Here is a 26,638-nt window from a genome sequence, read left to right on the forward strand (position 1 = left end):
TTCTGTTTTTTGTTTGTCCTCTGACAATGCCGATCCACTTCCATTTTATGTACTGCTGTGAGCACATAGCAGTTCATTGGCTGACTAAATGTAGTGTAGACGCTGAAGGACTGTGCTACTTTCACTATACACTGCCATACAGCGAAGACATTGTGTTATAAAGAAAAAGCGACAACTTCAGAGAATTAAAAAACTATTCTGCAACCGTAACTTCAGTTGGAAAGGACACCATCAGGCACTTTGCCCTGCATAAAAGTATGTTGAATGAATAAATATGGGATCTTATTGGTATATCTCTAGTGAACTCTAATCTTTGTGCTGCAGGATGGAGGGAGAGCCGTGATGATGGACAAAGAGGAGATTCAGAGAGTTGTCAGCTCTTGTAATGACTCTGCAGAGGCAGAGAAACGAAGTAAGCACCTTCTGTTACTTACCATAGATGTTTATTAACACTATTTACTGGTCAGTGGAAAATCACATATGTACCCACTTGTAAGCTTCTCAAAGCACACATGTAGAGTCTGTGTACTATTACACAGTGAAGTTCATGATAAACCTTTTAACATGGGTTTTTTAAAGGCATTTCAGCATGTAATTGTGAGGAAAGGAAGACAATGTTATTTTAATACTGACATGCCTTTCCAAAATTATGTTTGGGTTATCTGCAAGACATGGCTTTCTGTGATCATTGTCTTGACCAGAACTTGAGGCAGTTGCAGCGATCAACACAGCCATTCGTTTTGGCAATGCGATGGAGACGGTAGAGGAGCTGATGAACCCTGAGGCACAACTTCCACTTGTGTACCAAACTGCTGCCAACCTCTATCAGGCTGAGCTTTTCAGTTTGCAGCTACAAGGGGGGCGGGTGAGACATCATGTTTTCAATTCTAGCTCTTTAAATGTCGACCCACATGCTAATACAGATATGTTTACAGCTATAGGGGAGGCTAGACATACACTTTAGTTAAATGTCACTTCATGCTCATGATTCAGGCCTTTTTATGTTTTATTAGTCTGGTTTGAGCCATGAGGAGCTGAGTGTAGCTGTGGAGATGCTGTCAGCTGTAGCAGTGCTGAACGAGGTGCTGGACACCAAAGACCCCCAGGCTGTGATTGAGCAACTGACAGACTCTCCTCTGGGCTTCACCAACATGGACCAAGACAACCTCAACAGGTAAGGGGGCTGTGCATTAAACAAGTACTAGGAACACCAGCTGTTAAGCCAGATCGATACCATAGGGCAACAGCTTGGTGACAGTAGGTTCAGGCTTCCCTTTTAGCAAGCATTTGTCTTGCTTAAGTGTAATTTAACAAGACACTGGACTGTACGATCTGCAGTGGAGTTTTTCTGTAGTTAACCTCACACTGCTGTCACTTCTGTTGATGCTGGTGGTGATGCTGTTCTCTTGAATGATTACTTTTTTTTGTTTTGTTGTTGCTCTAACTGTGGCTCTCAGAAGTTCAATTATGATGGTAGAAAATAGCTTTAGGAGCAAGAAATTAATTTGATTAAATAGTTATAGAAATATTGTCTTTAGGTTGCATGTCGCTATGTCCCTCTATGGTGGGCTGATGAGTAGGTCATTAAATGTCATAAAACTTTGTTGAGTTTCTTTATGGCACTCTCCCTCAGGTATGCTGACACGCTTATCAAACTGCGAGGGGAGGCTCTTGCCAAGGGCCAAGAGTTTCTCACCTGGAATGATGTTCAGAAATGCATCGACACAGTCAACATTCAAGTCCATGAGGAGCACGAACGTAAGAAAGTGGTTAACTTTTACGTAGTGTAGCTTGTGGACATTTTTAAGCCAGCAGTTTCAACCCTTGGAAATTTTTATTTTTATTTTGGATGTGATCCTCCAAAAAAACCCCACAAAATAAATTAAACACATTGACAGATCAAGTATCAAATGTTGCTTGTTTTCTCCCCGCAGGCATCATAGCCATAGCTGAGATCAATGAGGCACTTAACTCAGGTGATCCTAAGCAAACGCTTGCAGCCCTGCTCCTCCCTACAGCCAAGTTGATGGGGGTGAACCCAGACACAGCCAAACATTACCATGATCTCCTACAATACACCAAGAAACTCCTCTGCCAGGTATTGTGACACTAAATTGAGTAAACTAATATGATTTATGTAAATAAATGCGCTTGCACCTCTCACATGCTCAAAGTCTAAAATATTTTTATGGCTTAATAAACCGTTGCTGTAACATGTCATAACTTTATCTCACTCTAATCGTTAGTTTTTTTGGACTTGCACAGCAGCATGGCTCTATTTTACATTACTACATCCTCCTAAATCTGAACTGCTTGATGTTGATGTGGAACTTTTCTATTAACTTTTCTATTAAGCTGTTTTTGTAACAAGGCAAAGACAAACGATTGTACATTACATTTATTCATTTAGCTGACACTTTTCTCCAAAGCTACTTATTATTGCTATATGTCAGAGGTCGCACACCTCTGGAGCAACTAGGGGTTAATTGTCAGGGACACATTGGTAGGTGTCACAGTGGGGTCTCTCGCACCAAAGGCGTGTGTCTTGTCCACTGTTCCATCACAATCCCCATTGTAGAGTCAAAATACTCGGATTGGGTTGACGTTAAGCTATATAGGTTTCACAGTTTCATTGTTCCTTTCCTGATATTCTTAAAGATTCAGAGCTTCCTGTTGTTTTGGACATAACATATATTGCACTATTACCCTGTTAAATTCAGTGTCCACTCTTAACTTTCACATCTTTGTTTCTGGGCTTGTGCTTCCCTGCTGGTTCCCAACATTAGTCCAGCAAGGAGCTGCTTTTTCTGCGTACTCGCATCCAGTTTCACATCATAACAGCCGGCCTCTGAGGTATCCCGTAGACGGAAATGAATTCTAGTTCAGAGGCTGTCGTCTTCGAAATGAGCAGGAACAGGAAGGGATCCAGACAACTGTGGAAGCAGCAGAGACACACCGCTACTCTGTAGTAACCATACAGTCTGTCGTCCCCATTTGAAAACAGGCGGATGTAGTGGGCGATATGCAGGATGCCACTGGGCAAGAAACACACCACAAAGATAACGAAAACCAGAGTACTGACCCTGATAAACGGTCTCCAGTCACAGCCAGATTGCCCTAAGTGGTATACCACTGCCACATGGGCATAGATGCAAATCAGGAAGGGTACTATGAAACCCAGACAAACCAGCATCAGCCTATACGGCACCAGTGTGGAATGAGATTTTTCTTCTAGGGGAAGTACATCATGGCAGGTGATGACTCCCAGCTGGGTAACCTGGTAGCTTTGCCTGACCAGGAGCTCTGGCACAATAGCAGCCACGTACAGGAACCACACAACCAGGCATGTCCACACTGCCAGCGTAGTCTTAGACAGCCTTCTGTACAAAAACGGTCTGACCGCAGCCAGGTAGCGCTTCAGACTGATGCATGCTATAGTTTGAGCAGAACAGTAAACATTGCCATAAAACAAGGCTGTGATAAGCCGGCAGGAGATTTCCCCAAATATCCAGTTGTTTCCGTTGAAGTGGTAGTGAATTCGCAGTGCCAGAGAGAGCAGGAGCAGCAGGTCCGACAAGGCCAGGTTCAGGTAAAAAACTACTGTGGCGAAGGACTTTGCTCTGAGTCTGAGGAAGGCCAGAATGTAGGCGTTGGAGGGGATACCCACAAGCATGGCCAAGATGTATGACAAAGGTATGACCCGTGTGCTGAGGACCCCTGTGGTATAGGCTGTCACTGGCTCCTCCCAGTTCACATGCAGCCAAGGGTTTGTGCTGGGATAGGGAATGGTCGGCAGCTCGTCTGTGCCATTAAGTATGTACGTCCTCCCCTTGAAGGTTTTTGGTACAAGACCAGTTGGAATATTGGTTTTGGTCCTGGTTCTGTTTCCTATAAATGGAGAGAAAAATGTTGTTTATGGCTTTAAATTAACTTTAATTTTATGTTGAAGCTAATTTGAAACTACATTTAAAAAAAACAAAATGTAGTTAGTCACACTATTTGTTGGTTAGTGTTCATTTGAAAACTTTTTTCATTTCTAGCAAAGAAAACACATTGCAATATTTTTAATATTGGGATTTTTGTATAGTATTTACAGCTGTACTAAAACAGGTAAATCTGTGTTATTTAACTTTGACTTGGAAAATGAGCCCCAATCCAGTTGTTGTGTACCAAAATGACATAATGTTTATAAAAAGTGTAAATATAGTGTAATTTTTGACCCTGGCTTAAAAGATATAAATTCAGTTAAGTATAGTAAACTTACCATTGTGCTGAATGGTCTGGACTGCCATCAAACAAATGAGAAGTCCTGGAACAAGGTCAGCCATGTCGCTCTCCAGTCTATATCCCAGAGTTTTTCCCAAGGTTTCTGGTCTTCACCCCTCTCTGTGTTGCTTCTTTTCAGTAAAAGGAGTAGGAGTTTTCCCTCTGTAAAATCTGCTGTTTTGCATCTTCGCAGAGCAACAGTAGAACTGATAATGCTGTGTTCTCAAGCTCAGCTTCCCGCTAGTGTATGTGGGACGCTTGTGTGTTAGTGCAGTGAACACGTTTCCTGTCCAGGCCTGAAAACTGAATTCCCCCATGCCTGCGTCAGTAACTGCCCACTGACTCACTGGGGTGGGAGGACACAGCTGAATCCATAAACACATAACACTGATTACTGTTACAATAAGTTATTTTATTGTGGTTTAGGTTATTACAAGTTTTTTGTTTTAATGATTTGGGTTTTTCATTTATTTGAGGTGACAATAGTGTTGGTCAGTCTGGTTATGGAATTAAGGAATCACTAAAGTAACTGATGTTTTGGGATATTGGGACATGCTCTTTTATAATGAACAACAGGGATGTTTTTTGTCATACTGGGGGAATCGTTGGTCAGATGCAGATATAAACAAAGAAGCCGCTTTTAGTCTGCTCGGTTTATGTTAATGGTGACTTACTTCCTCACTGTGGTCAGGGATACATCCCGGTCCCCAAAGTTCTCTAAAATTAGCCTGAGAAATAATACTGAAGTCAGGCTGAATAAACATTCTTTGTGGTAATTGTGCTGTTATATTTATGCTGTTATGTTTTTTAGTACAAAGTGGTTTATTGAGGGAGGGTCAGGATATATTTGTAGTGTAACTAACAATAATTACTCATTTTTTCCTTTCCTTTTCCTTAGATCTTACCTCTGGACACAGGGGAAATGGTATTGTCTATTATTTGCTGTTGCTCTAACAGCACCAGCTTTTGTAGTGCAGTGGTAATCGGCATTGCTATGAAGCGCTACAGCCATACAGTAAAATACAGCACATTCAAAAGTCCACAATCCTAACTTGAAGAATTTGTATCTAACTACAAGAATTTCTAACCTTGGACATTGAATGTTCTGACTGTAATTGCTTCAAAATATGTATTTATTTATTTAATATCAAGTTAGTATTGTGCAGCTATGCGTAAACAGTGCCTTGTGTGCCTGAGTGTAGTTTGGTCTCTTCTCTCTGAGAAGAAGTGAGGTGACCCTGTGCTTTTACCTGATTGTAGCGTTCTGGAGATGAGTCTGCAGTACTGTGGCTGGACCAAATCCAAGAGGCCATACACACAGCCAACCAGGATGAAGAGGAGGCTCTCACATGTATGTACCCAGAGTTTAAATTCACTCATTCATATCTTAATTACTTAATAATTAATTCATCTTTGGTTAATTCTTCCCGTACAATGGGCTCGTTGAGTACTAGATTCTGATTGTCCAGAAGATGTGCATTATATTCAGATCACTGCACTATTAATAGTTAGTGGGCTAGTGGGCTTATTACTGTTCCAAATGAATACCCATAGCTTGTATCAGCTGGCACGAGGCTACAGCTGATTGCTTACTGATGTACGTGCAGTAATAAAGTAACCTTTATTAAGGTCGAAAACTCGATAAAGGTAAAACTGTTACACTGAAAGTTCCTCATGATGTAGGGAAAAATAGAATGTAAAAATTTCTTGGTCCTTTTAGGTTTTTATCCTCCTTTTCAGTTATATAGATATTCTAATCTAGTTGGCTGTGTGTTGATACTGTCAATATTGTGATTTTTTTTTTTTAATAACCACTTCACTTACTTGCTAGTTTTTACTTTGGTGTTACTGTGCTGTTTTTGTACTCAACAACTTCTTTGGTTAAATCTTGTTTACTTTGCTAGTGGCCAGAGCAGTAGCTGATATTAACAAGGTGGTGGCCGAGGGAGACTCTCAAAATACACTGAAGGCTTTGCAAGTTCCCAGTGCAGGACTGAGAGCGGTGCTCCCTGAATGTGCTGACACATACCAGGCTGAACTGGTGCAGAGACAAACAAACAGTGCTGCTAAAGGTAACTTGACTGCACAAGTATCATGAGAAAGGAAGCTCCACTGATGCCTACATAGTAAGATGCCAATATTACATTCACTCTGTTTAAAGGGAAGTTTCTGCTTTCCTCCAGGCAGCACTGACAGTGTGTGGGTGAAACATTGCATCAAGGACAGATATGACTACTACTATAACCTGGGGACGGGACAGGGCACCTGGGAGGAGCCTGAAGGATTTGAACACAAAGGAGGCCAGCTCTGTAAAGAGGAAATCCAGGTACCCCCTGCTGTACTGCATACTTTAACTACTCCATTATGTAATGTTGTTAACATTCTTACATACCATTGATTGGATTTATTTCATTCTTGGTTTTACAATCAATTCAGTGATGTGATATTTAAAAATTGCACTATTCGTTTGATGAGATAATATTCAGCCTACAGAGGGTTTTTTTCTAACCTGAAAACTTCAAAACATGCCTTTTTCCCGTAGGGTGTTGTCAGCTGTGCGACTGCAGTATATAATAGGGAACAGTTATGGATGGCCAATGAATCCTTGGTGACCCAGCTGCAGGCGAGGATCAAAGGTTACCTGGTCAGGAAAAAGTATACCCAGAGAATGGAGTATCTACACCAACAAGAACCACAAGTCATCAAATTGCAGGTCTGCACTATGAACTGTGAATGAATGATTGACGTCAACTTAAGTGATACTGCAGGAATTATAAATCAATAGAGATGCAAAAAGATGAACATTTTCTGTAGTTTACAAGCACTTTACTGTCTGTATGTTTTCAGCATTCTTAAATGAAAATCCAAAATCAGAAATGGCACATAAAACATTAGAGCAGTGACAACACCTCAAGGAGCAGAAACCCCTAGGAGAATCTTCCACTAATCAAGTTTAATAATCCATGCTGTGGGATCACTGATTTGCTTGCATTGCAGGCTTGCTGGAGAGGTTACAAACAGAGGAAAATGTACAAAGACAGGATGAATCTTCTTCAGAAAAATGTTGCTTCTGTTGTCAAGGTGATAAAATGTGTTTTGTTTGTTTTATATAAAAAATACATTAAAACGGTAAACTTAAGTGACTAGACAACTGTGAAGCAAATGTAATCGGCATGTACTAAACATTAATAACAAAGCTACTGTATCAAAGACCTGACATTTAACATTGGTGTTTTTAGATCCAGTCTTTGGTGAAAATGTGGAAAGCCAAAAGTAAATACAATCAGAGACTGCAGTTCTTCAGAGATCATGTAAGTAATCAGTAAACATCACTGAGCGACATCCTTTAGTTTGGTGTTGGTTGTTCCATTCTGTGTAAGACTCACTGTTATCTGTGTTTAGGAAAAAGAAATTGTGAAAATCCAGGCTTTTCTAAAGGCCAACAAAGCCAGAGATGACTACAGAACCCTAAGTGAGTCAAAAAGACATTTTACACTCCTGCAGTTAGAGCAGAACTATATTGATATAATATCAATATCATATTGTGAGACTTTAAATTCCTTTAGACTTTGATGATGGTCATATTGCATCGGTTAAATTAGTAGTTTCATTACGTGTGATTGCGTTTTAGTTAGGCGTCCCTAATTTCTGAGCTCATCTGACTGTATCCAGTTTAATCATCACACTGGCATTACTTGTAAGTTTATTTTTCTAAATGATCCCCTGTGTAAATATGTGAATCTTGTGTGTGAAAGCACCAATTACCATCCCTAACTTAGTCTTAGTATTTTGATACAGGTAATCTTGATATTTAGAGAATTTGCCAAACATATGGTGACATCTGTTTGGTTATTTTTTTTGCCAAATTTTAGCCGGGGCCAAGGATCCTCCTCTGTCAGTGGTGCGTAAGTTTGTCCACTTGTTAGAGCAGAGCACCCTGGACCTTCAGGAGGAGCAGGAAGTGACACGGCTTAGGGAGGAAGTGGTGACCAATATTCGCTCCAATCAGCAGATGGAGAAAGACTTGAGCCTGATGGACATAAAGATTGGACTGCTGGTGAAGAACAGGATCACTCTACAGGTTGGCAACCCTTGTTTTTATGTGTACAAGGAAGAGAAAAGCATACTGTGGGGGTGGCGATGGTTCAGTGGATAAGACACATGCTTTTGGTGTGTGAGATCTGTGTTTGATTCCCACTGTGACACACACAAATGCTCTGTATCGCATCCCTAAAAATTCCTGTATTATATGTCTTGTCCTGTCCAGTTTGGGTGCTTAATTCATTTGGTGTTTGTGTCTTTGAAAAGGATGTTGTGTCCCATAATAAGAAGATGAAGAACAAGAAAAATAAAATGAGTAAAGATGACTTGACTGCAGGAGACAGAGTGGGTATTAAGGGCCTGAATAAAAGCAAAAGAAGGAAACTGGAGGCCTACCAACATCTATTTTACCTGCTGCAGGTGATACAAAAATGTGTCTAACTCTACCTCATCTATTCAACCTAAAAGGTTTAATAAGATATCCCAAGTGCAGTTGCAGACACATTTAATACTACTCCTTCTCTCTTCCCTCCCCTTTAGACCAATCCACACTACCTGGCCAAGCTGATCTTCCAGATGCCCCAAAACAAGTCCACTAAGTTTATGGACACTGTGATCTTCACCTTGTACAACTACGCCTCTAACCAGAGAGAGGAATACCTGCTGCTCAAACTCTTCAAAACGGCTCTGGAGGAGGAAATCAAGTGAGAAATGCAGCCTAAATCAGTATAGTGCCGTAATCTTCAGTCACACTACAAACACTTACTTATGTTATCTTACCTCAATGGTTATAATGTATTACAAATACATAAGTGACTGTAAGTTCCTTTTTGTTAGGTTATTAACTTTATTGTCCACGATGTGTAACACTGTCTTCACCACCACAATTGTCAATGTTTCTCAGTTCTAAGGTGGATCAGATCCAGGACATAGTGACAGGGAACCCAACAGTCATCAAGATGGTGGTGAGCTTCAACAGAGGTGCACGTGGCCACAACACGCTCCGGCAGCTACTGGCTCCGGTGGTTAAAGACATCATTGAGGACAAGAGTTTAGGCATAAACACCAACCCAGTGGATGTGTACAAAGCCTGGGTCAACCACCTGGAGACGGCTACAGGAGAGGCCAGGTAGGGGAAAATACTGCAGAGGGTTGTTGTCCATTAGCATGGTCAACTGTGGTGACTTTTAAGTTAATTTTTAGGTTCATTTATATTGTTTTATTACATTACACAGGCCTACAGGTAGCATGTTTGTCCCATTATCTATAGCTTTGGGATGGTTAAAATTACTGCTGACCTTTTCCAAAGCATTACTAAAAGCTTGTGAGTACTTTGTTTTCCTACCTTTCAGGAACCCACTGTTTTTTTTTTTTTTACTCATTTCAAATCTCAGATGTTCGAGCTTCTGTGAACACACCACCAAAGAAAAACTTTGGCCTTTTATCATAACTGCATTGTCATGTAATGATGACATAACTTGTGTTAATCTGCCAGTTTAAGCACAGTAACGTGACCGATACCAGGGATGCCTGGCATTAAATATACTGTAGCAAATCAGTCTTTCAAGAGTTTATGGTATGCTTTTGAAATGATTTAGTCATAATCAATAAAAAAAAAAATGTTTTGTGCATAAAAACCACCACTTTGAAAACTGAAAATGTATAGCCGTAAATATGGATAAATATTTGCATGGTTATTGGACAACAGTGGGTTAGAGGTAGAGCGGGTCGCCCACTGAATGTTGTCTTGTAGTGTAAAGTGCTTTTAGTGGTGGGAAGACTAAAAAGGCGCTATACAAGTACAGTCCATTTACCCTGTTGTTGTCTTCCCTCAGCAAGTTGCCTTATGAAGTAACCCCCGAGCAGGCCATGTCACATGAGGAAGTACGCAACAGGCTGGAGGCATCCAGTCTGGCACTACGTTCTGCAACAGATAAAGTCTTGAACTCCATTGTGTCCTCACTGGATAATATCCCGTAAGTTTTAGGACCTGTTAAGTGTCACTGTCCACTTATCCTTTGTGCTCTCTGTGACAGTTGTGCTTGTCAGTGCCTGAGAACGTGGGCAGCAAGATTTGTCAGTTTCTGCTTTTTGAAACCATTATACGAAGCTTTTGACATTTGCAATTGAAGCTATCAAACACGTGATGGAATTCAGTCTCCTTCTGTGATAACACAGTTGTAAAAAATAGCACAAACACATTGCAGTGTAATGCCATCTAATACAATGGCCATGCAATAAATTCTACCTTTGCAAAACTTCTAAACTTTAATATGTGTTGAGACTGTGTGAGAGGTGTTAATTCAACTCTTTAGGTTGTAATTTGTGGTGGTGGTGGTGGTTGTTGTTGTACTGGACAGTATTGTATTTTTAGCGGTCCCTGTTATTTTGTCTACCCCCTGTATTCTGCATCAGTATTGTTTCAGCAGGAAATGCCTCAAGTGAAGGAAGCAAGATGCTTTCAAAGTCCAGCTGGATTCTTTCTTTAAATCTACTTTCATATGTTTAAGTGGAGGAAGAAATTGGAATACAAAATAGTTTTAATTTCTATCGACTCATCCTCCTGTTGAGTATTTGTCTGTTCTATTTTTTAAAATAGTTATTTTAACATTAGGGCTAGACAGGAGATGATCATACGCTTTGGCATCATGTCATTAGCCACTCATTCTGGTTGTTAAGGTTTCAGCCGCATGTTGTGACACAGTCATTACTAGACAATCATTGCTTTGGAGCAAGTAGTCATCCGGTCAGTTGCTCAAGCACAAAAATAGAAGTCTGTTGTTCTACATTAGTCACACCCAAGTAACCCATTTCTGTCATTGGGACATAAATACTCCTCTTTTCATTTCTTCTTACATGTAAAAAAAATCACAAAAACAACACTGTAATTTCAGAAAAGACCTTATGTACCACTAGATGGTGCTCATGTTTGATTATGCTCATAGCAAAAAACTGCACTAGGTATACAATGAGAGACTGAAACCTATCAATACAGACAAGCTTCAATGCTTTAAATAAATCCATTCCCCGTCATGAGCCTTGCTACATCATTTGTCATATAATGTAAATGCATGTTGTTTTTTTTTGTGTTCGATGTCCCATCCGTGTTTTTTTTTGTTTTGCATGTAGTTATGGCATGAGATACATAGCAAAAGTTCTGAAGAACAGCCTCCACGAAAAGTTTCCAGATGCCTCAGAGGATGAGCTGATGAAGGTAGAAGCCCTCGGATGTATAAATATGTTGATATTTTCCATTCACAGTACAGTATCTTATGATTTACTAGTGTGAGCATGTTGAGTTGAGTATAAGTTCATTTTAAAAAAGGTTTTAATAATGCGTTCTCTTCTTTGCGTGACAGATTATAGGAAACCTGCTGTACTACCGCTACATGAACCCAGCCATCGTGGCCCCTGATGGCTTCGACATCATCGACATGTCAGCAGGAGGGCAGCTTCACTTAGACCAGCGTCGTAACCTGGGATCTGTGGCAAAGATGCTGCAGCATGCTGCTGCTAATAAGCTGTTTGAGGGCGAGAATGCACATATGACGCCAATGAACAACTACATATCTCAGACGTATGAGAAGTTTAGGTAAGAATGGGGAAATGAATATTGACAGAAAATAAACTTTGATTTATCTGTCAAAATGTTTTGAGCATTTGTAAGTCTTCTATAACACATTAGTTGTGCACAGTATGATTTTTGGTTCATGTTGAACATCATTTTTGAACAATTGAACAATATGATTCAGGGGAAAACACACAAGTAATTCTTGTCCTTTGCTGTTATGCTCTTTGTTTTGGGTGCAAGTGAAACAGCGCATGCAAACAGAAATTTCCCTTAAAATAACAAAGTCAAGAGTATAGAAAAAATTCAATAATTAAACCGTGTTGATGAATATGGTTTAGGCTGGCATTGTGGAAGTAGAGGTGATCCTGAGAGGAAGAAGTTATGTGCTTGCAACTCAAGTCCAGATGGGCCTGTACAAACTCGCAAATAAGAAGGGCTGGGCCACTATGTGTACAGTTATGTGCACCACTTTGCCAAAGGGATTGACTCATCCTTACTGGAAATACACAAAAACCTCAGTCCATTTTCTGGAAACAGGTCTGTGAATCATTTAAATTAGTTGAAGGAAGTCACAGGCATGTTAAAGAAAATTCAGCACTTTGACACAACAGTCCTTTTGTGATTTTGCTAATGCAGTCAGTTTTTGGGACTTAAAGACTAATGACCACTAACGCCTGGTATTCTTCCTCTTCCAGGGTATTTTTCCAAGCAGCATGCGATGTCCCTGAACCCGAGGAGAAGTTTAATATCGATGAATACTCAGACATGGTGACTCTAAGCAAGCCGATCATCTACATCTCAATAGAGGAGATCATCAATACCCACTCGGTAAACCCCAGAAAATTTACTCTCAACATTCTTCAGATCAGTTTTGAACTTACCCAGGGTGTCATCAAGACTTCCTTATGAGAACATCAGTCCACGAGAACATGCAGTGTTACAAAGGCTAGTGTAGTTGCACTAAAACCGGGCCGCTGCGGTAAGGATTCAGCGTTTGTACATAGGGCGCACGCTCTAGCCGTGAGCTAACTGGCACCCTAATTGGAATTATTTTGACTGATATTGCGATATATTACCTCATTATTCTCAGTTTCATTAAAAAAACACATTTATGATTATGATGTCGTGTTTGCAAGGACCACTTAATTCTTTTAGTATCACTGCTAATAGAAGAATGAGTATTACTAGCATTACTACTGCTAATATTAGCAGTACTACAAGGAATTCACCCCAGACAACATTTATTTTAAGAAAATTCAAAATATGGATCAAATATTTGATTTGTTCATGCTCCTAATGTCTTAGGACAGTTTATATTCTTAAGCCAGCATCATATGCACATCTGAAAAGTCTAAATACAACTAGACTTGAGAAAATAAAGGGACTGAGAATGAAGAGAACATCCATGTTTGTTTGAGCAGATGTTCTCTCATCCTTTGTCTCGAACATTAAGATCATTTTTTCATTTCCTGTCTGTCTGCTGGAAATGTGAAGAAAAGCTAGGTTTATATTACGGTGTGTTTGCGTGCCACATATACAACATAGCCAAGACTTTGTACCTGTACACCTGTTCTGTTGTTTCTCTGGAAAAATGTAACAAGGTTAAATCACTGTCACAATATTTTTCAATGAGTAATTACACAGTAGATATTTAAGCTTTTCGTACAGGCCTAATCACATCTGTATTTGTTCAGCTGCTTTTGGAACATCTGGAGGCCATCTCCCCTGACCACAATGACTTGCTGCATGAGCTGCTGCAGGACCTGGGAGATGTTCCTGATGTAGAGGCATTGCTCGGTACTGTCAAACAAACCTTTATTTATATTAACCAAAAGTTGGCTATAGTTGTGTATTTATCCTTGTACACATCGTGCTGCTTTATTTCAGGTGAAGGAGCAGCAGACCCAAATGACCCAAACAGAGAGAGTGTTTTGAGCCAGCTGGCCAAGACTGAGATCTCCCTCACCTTAACCAGCAAGTTTGAGCTCCTGGAAGGAGATGACCGAGACTTGAAGACTCTAATGACACAGTAAGCTTATTGTTGTAGGATGCTGCGATTAATGGCTTCATGCAAAGCCTGTCTTCAGTATTGTCCAATATCACAATTTGATGTTGCAGTCATCTGAACTGTTACAGTATTAAAGTAATTTATAAATAATCTCAATTCAGGTGTCGGGCCATGCATCGATAATCCAGCATTGATGCACATTTAAAACCATTACACTGAAGCACTTACTCAGAACTACTCAATAAACAATTAAATGCTGTGTGATGCAGCGTACTTGGCTCCTCTTGACACCGTGTGTGTTTCTTTATGGCTATCACTCAGTAGCATGTCTTTGTTGCCTTTCCTGCTCTTCTATCATTTCCTTCCGAAAAGGAAGGGGGGTTTGGTGGTCAGGGTTATCTTGCCCATAAATATGTATCCTTCTGGATCAGTTTCTTACAGGAGACTATGTTGGAAAGTTGGTCCCAAACTTATTTTTGCCATTTACAATCATTATGTAGTCAAATAAATGTGAATGTAGGATTTCTCTGAGTTCATATGTGCATGTGTCATCTGAATTTGTGTTGTAATTGCATAACGGCTAGTAAGACTTTGGCAACTCGTAAGAAAAGAGTATGGAACACTGAAAAAAGAAACTCATTATATCCATCACATTTGTCTTGCATACATATGCTGGTGCTGTTGGATCCAAGTCTGTACCAAAAACAAATCAGATATTCTTCTGCTCATGGTGCAACTTCCACCAAACTTCATTGCTATCTGTTAAGTAGCTTTTGCGGTAACTGGACGAACAAACAGACAAACATGTTGGTGAACTGGAAGCAGTTAAGACAAGGTGATGTTATACAGACAAGAGTAAATGTATGAATAGTTTCCTGATCATGATTGAAGGTGGGGAATGGTGACATTCAATTCTGCCATGGAAACTGATACTGTATTGTACTTTGTGGTACATGTCTGGATACTAATGACACTTTTCCAACAGGTATTTCTAAAATTAGTTGGTGAAATACCGAATTTCAGGACAGAACAGTTTCATAAATTTATTTAAAGTTTATGTGACATTACACCTGAAGCAAAAGTGAAGCAAAAAAGAGGAAAGATGATCTTTTTCTGATTTATTTATTTTTTCTTCAGGACAAAAAAGCTTATAGTGGATGTGGTTCGGATTCAACCTGGTGAGACCTTGCCTGAAATTCTGGAGACCCCTGCTACTGCCCCACAGGTGATAATTTCTATAATTTTCCTTACCATATACCCAAAAGACATTTTTCAAAAGGGACTATAAACGGAAGTTTTTTTGCACTTCTTATGTGACTTTGCTCCTGAAGGAGTCGGAGCATTCTACGATTGTAGCGCGCCGAGCAGTCCAGGATGCTCAGACTCCAGAAGGTCTGAAGAGCAGCCCAGCAGTACTGGAGGACAGCCAGCTGCCTCTCGAGCAGAAGAAGAGGAAGATCCTGAGGAACCTCCGTAACCTAGAGCAGGCTGGTCTTGTCACTACTAGTAACAAATACCAGGACCTCATCAATGACATATCAAAGGTACATAAGCAGCTTTCATCTAAATAAGAAGATGCATGCCTTCAATGCTAATTCAAAGTGTATTGTTAGAATTGTTCAGCTTCTCAATTTGTAAAGTAAACCTGAAATTGACAGGACATTCGCTACCAAAGACGCTACAGACAGAGGAGGAAGGCCGAGCTTGTGAAGCTCCAACAGACGTTGACCGCACTCAACTCGAAAACAGCCTTCTACCAGGACCAGATGAACTATTATGATACCTACATCAAGACCTGCCTGGATAACCTCAACCGGAAGTTAGTTGGACCTTATTTTCTTGCGTGGATGAAGAGTTTTTCAAAATATTTCTTGCTACTGTGTGTAAATATTAATCTTGCTTCCTATTATGTGTGACATGCATATGGTTTGGTGGATTTTACATATGTATTACTATGTTTTGTGTATCCAGGAATTCACGCAGATCTATAAAACTGGACAGCAAAGTTGACGAAAAGGGTAATAAGAAGTGGAAGCCACAGTCTCTGAAGTACACTGCAGCAAGGCTGCATGAGAAAGGAGTCATTCTGGAGATAGAAGGACTTCAGACAAACCAGTGAGTTGAGCTGCTCACCACTTAGACGGCTCTCAGAAAGGGCTGAGTATTTCATGGTACTCTTCATCACTATTCAAATATTGGATTATATTGGGATCATCGCACCACCTGTTGTGAAGTTTCTGTTAGGCTGTGACATGCAGAGAAATTTTGATTGCCGTGTATCTAACCTATCCCCCACCCAGCCGACCGAACAACATCATTGTTTTAGATTAGCTTGCATCACCTTTAACTGTTTACTAGGGCTGGACGATATGGCCAAAAATGTTATCACGATAAAAAGTTTAATATCTTTCGATATTGATAATTATCACAATAAGTATCAAATTGAGTTTAAAGGATTTTTTTATTTTTTTTTGTCAACACTTGATGCCAAACAGTGGATCACTTCACAAATCTTAGGTAGAACATTCGAAACAACTGTGATAAAATCTTTGTCAACAAAAATGCATGAGTAAAATTAAGTAAAAGCTTTTTTCAGTCCTTTTTCCTCTTCAAAATAAACATCTTAATTCAAAAATTAAGTCCTAATTCGTTTATGACTTTAAGTGAATTAAATCAAGCATTTATTGAACATTTGTTATATTGTTGTTGAAAAAAATTATATTGCAATAATTGTTATTTTTTTATTGTCCAACCCTACTGTTTCCATTTCCAGTAGTTTAGATGTACCCTTCTTCAGAATATTTTAAAATATATTTTATTTTAAAAGTAATGTTGTTATGAACAGTTGCTGTGAACTGGTTTTTGGTAATTATTCACTACAGACAGACAGATCCAATCTGACTAAGCAAATTTAAGCTGATTTGTGTCCCATCAACAGTTTCTCTGGGGAAAGTACTGGGGAATTGCTGACCACTACTATCATTTAGTTTTTGTATGTCTGCAATAATGGGACTAAATTCTGAAAAGATTATCATGTTTTTTTCCCCGTGTGCTGTGTTGTCACTTTTTTCACATTAATCTGATGTTATTGTCCTCTCTCTTCTAACAGGTTCAAAAATGTCATGTTTGACATATCACCTGCTGAGGAAGTTGGGGATTTTGAGGTGAAGGCGAAGTTTATGGGAGTTGAGATGGAAAAAGTCCAGCTTCATTTCCAGGTAATCATTTCCCAAGTGCGTCAGAATTTCACGAAATGAAGCAGCTCCCTTGTCAACACTAAACCTTGATGACAGATGGTTAAATGTCCTGTTCCCTTCATTGAACTACTAGCAGGAAATGGCTTGGAAACAAAGCAAACATTTTCCACAAAACACACATATGTTGTAATGAATAACCTGTAAGCATTTGTTTTACTGAATATGAACAAATATTAGACATACATTATGTGAATACAGGTCTGAGCAGAGTAGATCAAGCTGTAAAGTTGGGGTCACAAATAGTTTGTAATACATTTACTGAAAACCTCCTTTAAATGATGGTAGTAAAATAATTTAATCTACTACAGTTTATTTAGTCCATTATTTATGTTGTATGTAAACCTGCCAAATGAGCATCTTATCTCTATGAATGAAAAGTTGATTCGCTTGTTTGTGTGTTTCTCATTGCATTTGATGTTTTGTGTGTGTGTCCAGGACCTCCTTCAGCTGCAGTATGAAGGCGTGGCCGTCATGAAGATGTTTGACAAAGCCAAAGTGAACGTCAATTTGCTCATCTTCCTCCTAAACAAAAAATTCTATGGAAAATGAGTAAAGAAAAGGGGGGAGGGAGCAACAGGAGAGGAGGGGGAAACACATTGTGCCTTCCCACAGTACTGAGTTTGTTGAGCAAAATGAATTTTGTCACAAAAACATTAGATGGTGCTGGCCAGTGTCCTGTTTCATCCAATTATAATTTGATGGATCACACCAAAATAAAAAGTGGATATTGTCCAGCTAAATGTACCCGTTCTGTATTTTTCCATGTGGTGATTGTAAATGTAATGTATGTTTTAAGAATGAAATTGTAATGGTATTCTTGTTTTTGTATGTAAAAGATGCTATGAAACACACTGTTATTGTTACAATGCATGCCGAAAGAACTTTAAGGTTTGACGGAAATTTCAGCCGTACCGTATATTACTTCAGAATTGGAGCTACGGAGCAACTTTCCAGCTGGCCTGCATGGCTATATGAAATACTGTAGTTTACCAGTGCCTTTTAATTAGTGTTTAAAGAAATATGTTTTAGTTAATAAAACATTCACAAATTTTAAAAAATGCAACTAATGTATTTTTAATATGTATTGTCAGTATATACTTGATTTCTAATGTTTGAACAATGTGCATAATAAATTACACATTTTTCCTCATCTGTCATCATATTATCACTATTCTTTTATTTAATCCGTTCTTTGTCAGATTTTTATTTTATTGGTAACTACTTTCTTCGCTGTAACATCTGACAACCTTAAACTGTGAGGGAAAATATTTTTGTCTGAAGATCAAGGTCACGCAATGTCTCTGTAATAGGGAGGAGATGTGCAGTGAGGCGGGGCCGGAGTATCTGTAATATGTTTGATGCTGGCAGAAAAACACTTCAGCCACTCCTCTGACAAAAAACAGATAATTTCAACACACTCGTATTTGTAAAGATTTGGAGGATATCCAGTGAAGCCATGGTTCACCTGTCAATATGGTTGTTAATAATTTTTTCTCTGCACAGCGCTGCACTCACCTCTCGAAATGGTAAGTACACAGTATGACTACACTTTGTTCAGGCTTCTACTGTGCTGGGTTTTTACAAATGCAAGGTAGGGTTGTGTAAACTATGTCTGATTTGGGGGGAAAAAAAACAAACAACAGTTGCTGCAAATGTAGCCCATAATTTCCTTAATGTCAGGCTATAGTGTACTGCAGGCTGGACTCTAGGACTTGCTTTTTATGCAGGAGTGGCGCCGCGTTCCTCTTCCCAAATTAGTGACTGAATCTGCGAGAAACAGTAATGATAAACTTAAGCCATATTTGTTTTGGAATTGTCTGTGAATAATCTGATACCGTCAAAGTGGTTGGCGACGCAGCAGACCGGACAGAGGTGGGAAATAAGCTTGATTTAATTCGAGGTACCTTACTTTACTTGAGTATTTTGATATTTCTCCTACTTCATACTACACTAAATTTACTTAATAGTGTTACTTTGCAATTTATTAAGTAATACAGTTTATAAAAAAAAAAAAACTAACCTGAGATTAAAATGCAGTTTACCTGTTGCGTCAGTAATAATCCAATATCCCAGGCCTACTATAATGAAGTCATTGTAAGTAGCTCTTCTACAGGCAATACTTTTTACAATGAGCAATAGCCTACATTGTATCTAAATTCCAATAACCACCACTGGTTGTGGAGTCGTGGGGTCACTGAATCTACTAACGTTAAGGCCCCCTGGGAATCTATCTGCTGCCTGGAACGTGTTGCTTAAAATACGTTGATTGGGCTAATACTGAAATAACCTACCTGCACTTACCCTATCATGTTAAAGGTGTGTAGTGCAGCACCTAGGCCAGTTTGTAAAAAGTTATGAAAATATTCTTTCAAAGACATGGGTTGCCTAAATTGAAATAAAAGACAAACTGCATGGGAGATAGCTACCACTAGAGGTAGCCGAAGTTTAAGCAAGCATTGCAAACCTAACACTTTGTGTGCAACAGTGTGCTGTAGCCTGTAAGCTTTCAAACAATTTTGCATCTGCACTTTAGTTCACTTACAAAACAGCTTTAAAACCACTCATGTAGCCTATTTTTCTCTGTCTCTTTAAGACTCGGCGCCCTTACCGCGGACTTTCTCCGGGCACTTTGTAATGGTAACCGACGAGCCTGTAGACTACCTGGATCTGTCTGTGCTGGACAGTTTGATGGATGACGGGTCTGGCTCAGGGTTGGAGCAGGTACCGGTGAAACGACACGGCCCACATCGTCATCCCCCTAAGAAGTATTTTGTCTCAGAGGAAGCAAAAGGTTTTCTTCAAGGTCGACTGGCAACAAGCTTTGTCCCGACCGTTTACACCCTCGTCTTCATCATCAGCGTTTCCCTCAACCTTGTCGCCATTGTGATGTTCGTGCATCACGTGCGTCCCAGAAAACCGGCCGCGATCTACATGCTGAACCTGGCCTGCGCCGACCTGCTGTTCGGCCTCCTCCTCCCCTTCAAGATCGCCTACCATTACAATGGCAACAACTGGATCTACGGCTCCTTCATGTGCAGAGTTGTCACAGCAGCTTTCTACTGCAACATGTATTGCTCTGTGCTGCTCATGACCTGTATCAGCGTTGACCGTTTCCTGGCTGTGGTTTACCCCATTAACTCCCTGACCTGGCGCAGCCCTCAGACCGCTTCAGCTGTGTGTGCTGCCATGTGGCTGTTAGCCCTTGGAGGAGTGTCCCCCCTCCTGATCTCAGGGCAGACCATGTATCTGTCAGACCTGGACATCACCACCTGCCACGATGTGCAGGATGTGGAAAACCTAAAAGCTTACTATCTTTACTTCTTCCCCATCTACTCCTCTGTCTTCTTCTTCATCCCTCTTGTCTTCACTGTTGTCTGTTACGTACGTATTATTCAGGCTCTGGCAGCAGCCAATGTGGAGAACCGCTCCAGGAAGACTCGGGCCGTGGTGATGGCTGTGGTGGTGCTGGTGGTGTTTGTGGTCTGCTTCACCCCCACCAACATCATCCTGATGGTTCACTATGTTGAGCTGTCCCAGAAGTCCAGTGACGGTTCCTACCAGGCGTACCTGCTCTCCATGTGTGTAGGCAGCCTGAGCTGCTGTCTGGATCCTGTCCTCTATTACTTTGGCTCCTCTCAGTGCCAGAAGCAGGTGGCAGCACTGCTCAGATGTAGGCGACTGACACAGGCAGAGAGCAGCTCAGGAACACAAAGCACAAGAACCAGCGGGCGGACAGACAGCAGCAGGTCATGCAAGATGGAGAGTGTTCAAACTGGCCTGGGGAGCCATTACAGCAGGCTAGTGGCTTAACTACATGGACGTGAGGAGCCTGCCTCATGAGAGACTTTTAAAATTTGCACACACACACCCACCCCCACAGTATGATACAGCATGAGTCATTGTGTATTTAAATCCTATGACACTGTGTGAAAAAACCAGCATAGCTAAACATTTTCTGACATTCGTTTCAGATTTTTGTTTCATATCCTTGTTTTCAATGATCCATGGGAATTTAACAGAAGCTGTATAATAATAACAACAATAATATTTTAATCTGAAAAACATTGATGTAGCAACAACAAAAATGATTTTGACACCACAATTCTCAGAATGCAATTCTGTATGTCAACATCTGTTATAATTTTTATGAGTAATCATGTAAAATCATTAATCACTTGATTCACTGGCATTCATTACGTTACGTTTACATTTTACGTTACAATATGTTTGTGTAAATAGCAAAGTCCGTGCTAAGGCATAGATAATTCAAGACAAAACTACTGCTTAATACAAATGTTACTGTATCTCTATCATTTTTTTTAAATTGCTGCTCACTCTGTACTCTCTTTTTCATCAGGGCAGAGCTCTGAAACACAGTAAAAGAGAAAAAAAAAGATAAATTGTTGGGTAGGAACAGTGTCCCTGAGCATCACGGAGAATGTTGGCTCCATTTCCTGACATTTGTACTTCATGGAATTACTCCAATATTAATGAAACTTGCATTGTAAAGACAATGTATACTCACATTTTAATTCCACAATACAACATCTCCACCTTGTGGTAACTTGTGAGTTGTATTAACTGGTAAAGATTAGACTCAGGTCCTTTAAGCTGCCGTCATAACAGGTTACTGACCTGTTTTACCATCGTAGCTATGGAAGTTTTCCGGGAGGTTCAGACACCCAACTTGTTTCTTGAAAATTTCAACATCTTTGGGATCTATTTTTCCTGTCCGTGCTGAAGGAGAAGGGAGATGTTAAGAAGGCACATTACCACATTTGAGACTCTGACCGACTGTGTTAAAACTGATGAGGACCAAACTTACTGAACTGCAGGATGTTTCTACCAGTGACATCCCCATTTCGAAAGGTGTCTGTCCACAGCAGGCAGTCAGAGCAAGTCTGTAGAATATGTCCTTTGTGTTCCGACAGATTTTCTTCAAAAATGGACAGCGTGGCTGATTATAATGCAGTATTGTGTACATTGAGACTTGTTGTTGTGGATATAATACTCTCTTATTCATCTTGTTAATATTATGCTAAAGACATCGGCTGCTTCATCTCTTCTCATGTGTAATTCTTGTCTGATGTTCACTTACTGCGAAATGTGGTAGCAAATCCTGACACTGTTGCATTGACCTCCCCAAAGATACACCTATTACTGAGAAACAAGAATATGATGTGACAAAATTTAGTCTTTACAAGCTTAAAATTTAAGATGATTTCTGAAAAGGTAAACCTTGTTTTCTAACGTAGGGCCTCAAACTCTATTTAAGGATGATTCTGCCCAACTTATTTAATTAACTAAATCATCAAACTTACAAGCAGTGATCTCCCCAACGTAACGTCATAATTTGACTCTCAGAAGTGGGAGACAAGTCTATCCAGGAGCTTTTCAGAGACTCCAGTGCCTTATGGTACGGCTTGGGGTCACCGGCTCCCATCACATACACCCATTTTCCAAAAACCTTCACATAAAAACATTCAGATTCAAGTTACTATATTAAAAATATCTGAGTGTGTTTGTTGATATAATGCTTTTTAAAATAAAACCAAACATCATTGGGATGAAATAAGACAGAAAAGGATCACAAGCACAACTTACCAGTTTGGGGTCCTCCGGCATAATAGGTTGGACCAGGTCCTTGCAGTCTGGTGCAGATGCAGCAGCGAGGGAAGTGAAAGCCAACAGAAATACAACAACAGGCAGAGCCATGGTGAGACAGACAGATGAGATGGAAGAGGGAGAGACAGCAGCACTGCAGAGGATGTTGCTGAAGCTGCAACAGAAAGCGTCTAACGCTGATTCATTTTCCCTCTGGGCTATCAAGCTAAAAAAAAAGTTGTTGTGCAAGTGCTAATATGGGGCAGGGGGGGGAGGGGGGGGGGGTCGTCTACATGCTCAGATGCACCAGTGAAGGTTTAATGACCATGCAGAGCCATGCAGATTGCCTTTGCATAGCATTGAATTGCCAGCTTAACTGTTGCCAATACCGTTGCCCCTGAATGAACCCAGGCAAAGTATGTGCCACGACTCATTTGGGACTGTTGAGATTTTTTAAAAAGGACATGAAGCAGCTTTTGTTCAGCAGAACAAAGGTTGTTTCCCTGTGGGTCTGAGTGGACTCTTTAAAAGTTTGATGTCTTCTTTCTCTTCCTAACAGTGACGTTACCCAGCAACAGTCTTTGTTGAAGTTTCTGGGAACAGTGGTGCACTTGAGAAGAGCGCAGTAGTTTTGAATGAAGCGCATAATCTTGACATATGGGGGTGTCTGACTTCTTCTATTTTATTTGAGAAAGGATAAAGAAATGTTGGAGCCCAGAACACTTTTTATTCCTTCCGAATAACAGTAGAAATAAATGACTAGAACACAGTACAGAGGGAGGCTGAAAGCTGTTTTATTTACCTCACACAATCGGCTGAAAACAGTTACTCAACTAACACATTTTTGAATTAGGAAGCATTTAAGTGGATTTTTCAGCCATTACTATACCGGCCAGAACTTGCCATGAGCGATTCAGATTTCACATTACTAAACTAAATCATAGATTACAGTAAACTATTATTATAACAGTATTTAGTTCATGTTAAGCTGTAATGTGTTTGGGTGTGTTCAAAGCTGTTCACAGGGCTATGACACCTCTGTGCTCTGCTTTACTTTGCAGTAGGCTGAACATCAGTTTGATTGTTCTCTGTGTTCTCAGCAGCAGGTGTAGCAGTTTCCTTGTCTTCTGGACACAGATCTGAAATAAGAGAAAATGACTGATTAGTGGAGAAAGTAGCGTGACGAACATTCGCTTTGATAATTCAACTGGGTGCCAGGAAGAGGCTGAGCTGACATGGCGGCTGACCTGTGCCCAAAAAGTGGAACTCTGGGAGGAATTTAAGACACTCAGCCTGTTTCTTGAAGGTCTCTAACTCGGATGGCTCCAGAGTGCCGGTTCGCGCTTTAAAGAGGAACCAGAGAAGTGGGCAGGGGTGGAGGTAGTGACAAAGAAGAGAAGCCAGGGGAGAGAGGCGAGACAGTGGAGACAAGTTGCCAAATAATATGTCAAAATACTGACCAAAAACTGTGTATTTTTACTCAAGTGATGGAGGAGGAGGAGGAGGAGGAGGAAAAAGGCCTTACTAAAGAGGAAAAGGTATCGTCCCTTTGACTTGCCGTCTGGGAGGACAGTGGTGTCTTCGGACAGGAGGCAGTCAGAACAGGTCTCATAATACTTCCCATCATGATATGAAGTGTGACCGTTGATATTAACTGTGGAACATCCAGAAAATGAGACTTCCACATAATGCAAGATATTAAAACAAGTGCACAGTGACGTACTATAAGCATGACTTTATCTATTTGAAATTGTGCACAATAAAATACCACATAAAAATACCATAATAATAATAATAAATACAAAATTCAGATATTGTATGTGTGTTTTCTTATGAATTCCCCTTACATCATAGCAATGTGCTTTGGCTGCATGCATCACCCACATAACATTACACATTATAGAGAAAGAGAGAGATGGTGAGTCAGGGTGTAAACAGAAAAATACTGTGAATATTTCGAGATCCATACATTTGGCGTGACTGGTCATTCCTGAGATGGTGGCGTTGGCTACACCCTGAAGACACTTATCTTCATATCTGTAATGAAATCAACCTTTCAGTAGACACTCTTGGCTTTAAACTGTGTCAGACAACTATTTAATTTGTATGCGAGAGAAAATGGAACGTAACAATAAGGTCACGTGACTGATAATTTGCAGTCACCAGTGTCCTTACAGACGGTCGGCCCAGTGGATGGTGATGACTCCGCTGTCTGAGGAAGGCGACATTTCCACCCAGGAGCTCTTCACCGACACCAGGTCGCTCCTCAGGCCATGCTGGTCCCACGACCCCACATGGAGCACCCACTTCCCATAGATCTAACGAAACATCCACACAGTTTCATGACTGGGATGCTTATCTGTCTTAGAGCATGATCATACTTTATTTTCCAACAGGAAATAATAGTCTGGGATGTAGTCTTGTCATCATGTTGTTTAGATTGAAAGTTAACTCTGGATGAATGTGGAAACATCAGTTGCACGCTGGATTCACCTAATTAGTAACCGGCAGCAGGTGATTGGTTAGAACCACACAGATGTCAATACCAATGCCTTTATTTCCACCACCACCACAACCACATTCCTTCTGCACAACTGTCTGGTGAATAAGTGGTTCTGTATAAATCAGAATAACATACAAGAATAAATATAGCTGTACATAACACAAGAAATGTACACAGTACATATGAAAATGCAACTAAAACCATATGCAGATTACACTGTGAAATGTAATGCAAACTGGTGTGGTGTCCGAACAATAATGCTGCGATGATGTGTTGAGAAGAAATCCGCTTGACACTGTTCTTGATCATAAAAGTTTATTACATCAAGGAATTCAGCATCAATTACAAGCTCTGCAGCAGCTTGGAGAGTGACCCAGCCCGATAACCACTCTGTCTCTCTGTACATCAAACATAGCTTATATAGGGCATGTTTAGGTATCTGCTAAATACCATATAAGGGTCAGAGTCTGCAATCTAAAGCTCCAATCCATATAAGAGCAAAGTTCTATAGGATAAGTGTAGACATCTTGTTGGACACCAGATAAGGGTCTGAGCCTCCACGTAACCACTGACCTCTGCTCTCCCCTTAAAGGTCACTAATCCTCTATCCAGCTGCTAGAGTGTTATTTTAAACTGTAATGGTCAAATGCACATATGTTATACACCACACTGGCAAACAGCAGGACATGACAGTGTACGGGCAACAAGCATCCCTGAACGTTCTTTTGCAGCAAGTTTATATTCATTAGCAGCACTGCCTTCTACTGGCCGATACATTATGCGCAAGGTAAATTTACTAATGGCTACCTTAGCTGCTCAGTTAACTAAGATGTGCATGCCTTAGTTTTTGACAAGGTGTGACGTGATTTAACAGCCTAAGTTAGTTTTAATCACACTGTAGCACATTTTAATGTAAGTTAACACCAAAACAAAACTCAGCCATTCAAGTTGTATTAACATAAACCGTGCCTCCTCACATATGACCAGCTCATAACAAATGATCATCATCATATCATCACTGATACTCACAGGGCTGTGACTGTCCAGTACCAGAGGCTTAACCAGCTCTTTACAGTCCAATTCAGATGCAGCACCCAGGGAGGTGAGAGCCAGCAGAGCAACAACCAGCTGTGCAGCCATGGCTCCAGACAGCAGGCAGCCGGAGAGCAAAGCTAATGTCAGGGAACCTGCTAGCTCCAGCCTCCTCAAAGGAACCAGGGGAGGTGTTGTGCAACAGTGGGTTGGGCCACACACACACGCACACACACACACACACACACACACACACACACACACACACACACACACATACACACACACACACACACACACTCCCCTCTTCTTTTAGAGGGAAGAAGCTGTTCACTTTTCACATCCAGTCAGCAAGG

The 26,638-nt window shown here is 40.4% G+C and overlaps 4 protein-coding genes across 5 annotated transcripts in view; 2 read left to right on the plus strand and 2 right to left on the minus strand.

The window, feature by feature from the left end:
• The window catches only part of iqgap2 (IQ motif containing GTPase activating protein 2), a 37,136-nt gene extending 18,843 nt beyond the window's left edge, over positions 1-18,293 (plus strand). Inside the window, exons 11-38 of the mRNA XM_046034468.1 lie at positions 325-412; positions 702-865; positions 1,014-1,174; positions 1,634-1,758; positions 1,935-2,098; positions 5,527-5,617; positions 6,171-6,338; positions 6,450-6,592; positions 6,809-6,979; positions 7,264-7,347; positions 7,506-7,577; positions 7,669-7,738; positions 8,139-8,347; positions 8,575-8,727; positions 8,848-9,011; positions 9,212-9,436; positions 10,143-10,283; positions 11,437-11,521; positions 11,667-11,899; positions 12,574-12,706; positions 13,573-13,675; positions 13,766-13,907; positions 15,024-15,111; positions 15,218-15,430; positions 15,545-15,705; positions 15,858-16,001; positions 16,996-17,104; positions 17,579-18,293. Of these exons, the coding sequence (XP_045890424.1) occupies positions 325-412; positions 702-865; positions 1,014-1,174; positions 1,634-1,758; positions 1,935-2,098; positions 5,527-5,617; positions 6,171-6,338; positions 6,450-6,592; positions 6,809-6,979; positions 7,264-7,347; positions 7,506-7,577; positions 7,669-7,738; positions 8,139-8,347; positions 8,575-8,727; positions 8,848-9,011; positions 9,212-9,436; positions 10,143-10,283; positions 11,437-11,521; positions 11,667-11,899; positions 12,574-12,706; positions 13,573-13,675; positions 13,766-13,907; positions 15,024-15,111; positions 15,218-15,430; positions 15,545-15,705; positions 15,858-16,001; positions 16,996-17,104; positions 17,579-17,692 (3,918 nt within the window). The 3' untranslated portion in view covers positions 17,693-18,293. The remainder of the gene's footprint in view (positions 1-324; positions 413-701; positions 866-1,013; positions 1,175-1,633; positions 1,759-1,934; positions 2,099-5,526; positions 5,618-6,170; positions 6,339-6,449; positions 6,593-6,808; positions 6,980-7,263; positions 7,348-7,505; positions 7,578-7,668; positions 7,739-8,138; positions 8,348-8,574; positions 8,728-8,847; positions 9,012-9,211; positions 9,437-10,142; positions 10,284-11,436; positions 11,522-11,666; positions 11,900-12,573; positions 12,707-13,572; positions 13,676-13,765; positions 13,908-15,023; positions 15,112-15,217; positions 15,431-15,544; positions 15,706-15,857; positions 16,002-16,995; positions 17,105-17,578) is intronic.
• On the minus strand, positions 1,816-4,500 carry f2rl2 (coagulation factor II (thrombin) receptor-like 2). The gene is made up of 2 exons (XM_046034469.1): positions 4,265-4,500; positions 1,816-3,888 (listed from the first exon to the last, which is right to left on the minus strand). The coding sequence occupies exons 1-2, from the start codon at positions 4,326-4,328 to the stop codon at positions 2,828-2,830; spliced, it is 1,125 nt and encodes a 374-aa protein (XP_045890425.1). The 5' UTR covers positions 4,329-4,500; the 3' UTR covers positions 1,816-2,827.
• Positions 18,294-18,537: 244 nt separating the features above from the next.
• On the plus strand, positions 18,538-22,207 carry f2r (coagulation factor II (thrombin) receptor). Of its 2 annotated transcripts, none has more exons than XM_046036161.1 (2): positions 18,538-18,669; positions 19,737-22,207. In XM_046036161.1, the coding sequence occupies exons 1-2, from the start codon at positions 18,600-18,602 to the stop codon at positions 20,951-20,953; spliced, it is 1,287 nt and encodes a 428-aa protein (XP_045892117.1). In that variant the 5' UTR covers positions 18,538-18,599; the 3' UTR covers positions 20,954-22,207. The 2 variants fall into 2 exon arrangements, with proteins under 2 accessions (XP_045892117.1, XP_045892118.1); XM_046036162.1 differs by lacking the exon at positions 18,538-18,669 and adding an exon at positions 19,529-19,641.
• A 1,314-nt stretch (positions 22,208-23,521) lies between these two features.
• Positions 23,522-26,427, minus strand: LOC123960576. The gene is made up of 6 exons (XM_046035390.1): positions 26,280-26,427; positions 24,923-25,065; positions 24,717-24,784; positions 24,273-24,401; positions 23,995-24,090; positions 23,522-23,886 (listed from the first exon to the last, which is right to left on the minus strand). Exons 1-6 carry the CDS (start codon positions 26,388-26,390, stop codon positions 23,798-23,800), a joined length of 636 nt encoding a protein of 211 aa, XP_045891346.1. The 5' UTR covers positions 26,391-26,427; the 3' UTR covers positions 23,522-23,797.
• Positions 26,428-26,638: the final 211 nt, after the last annotated feature.

This window comes from Micropterus dolomieu, linkage group LG21 (assembly GCF_021292245.1).
Source record: "Micropterus dolomieu isolate WLL.071019.BEF.003 ecotype Adirondacks linkage group LG21, ASM2129224v1, whole genome shotgun sequence".
Lineage (NCBI taxonomy): Eukaryota > Metazoa > Chordata > Actinopteri > Centrarchiformes > Centrarchidae > Micropterus > Micropterus dolomieu.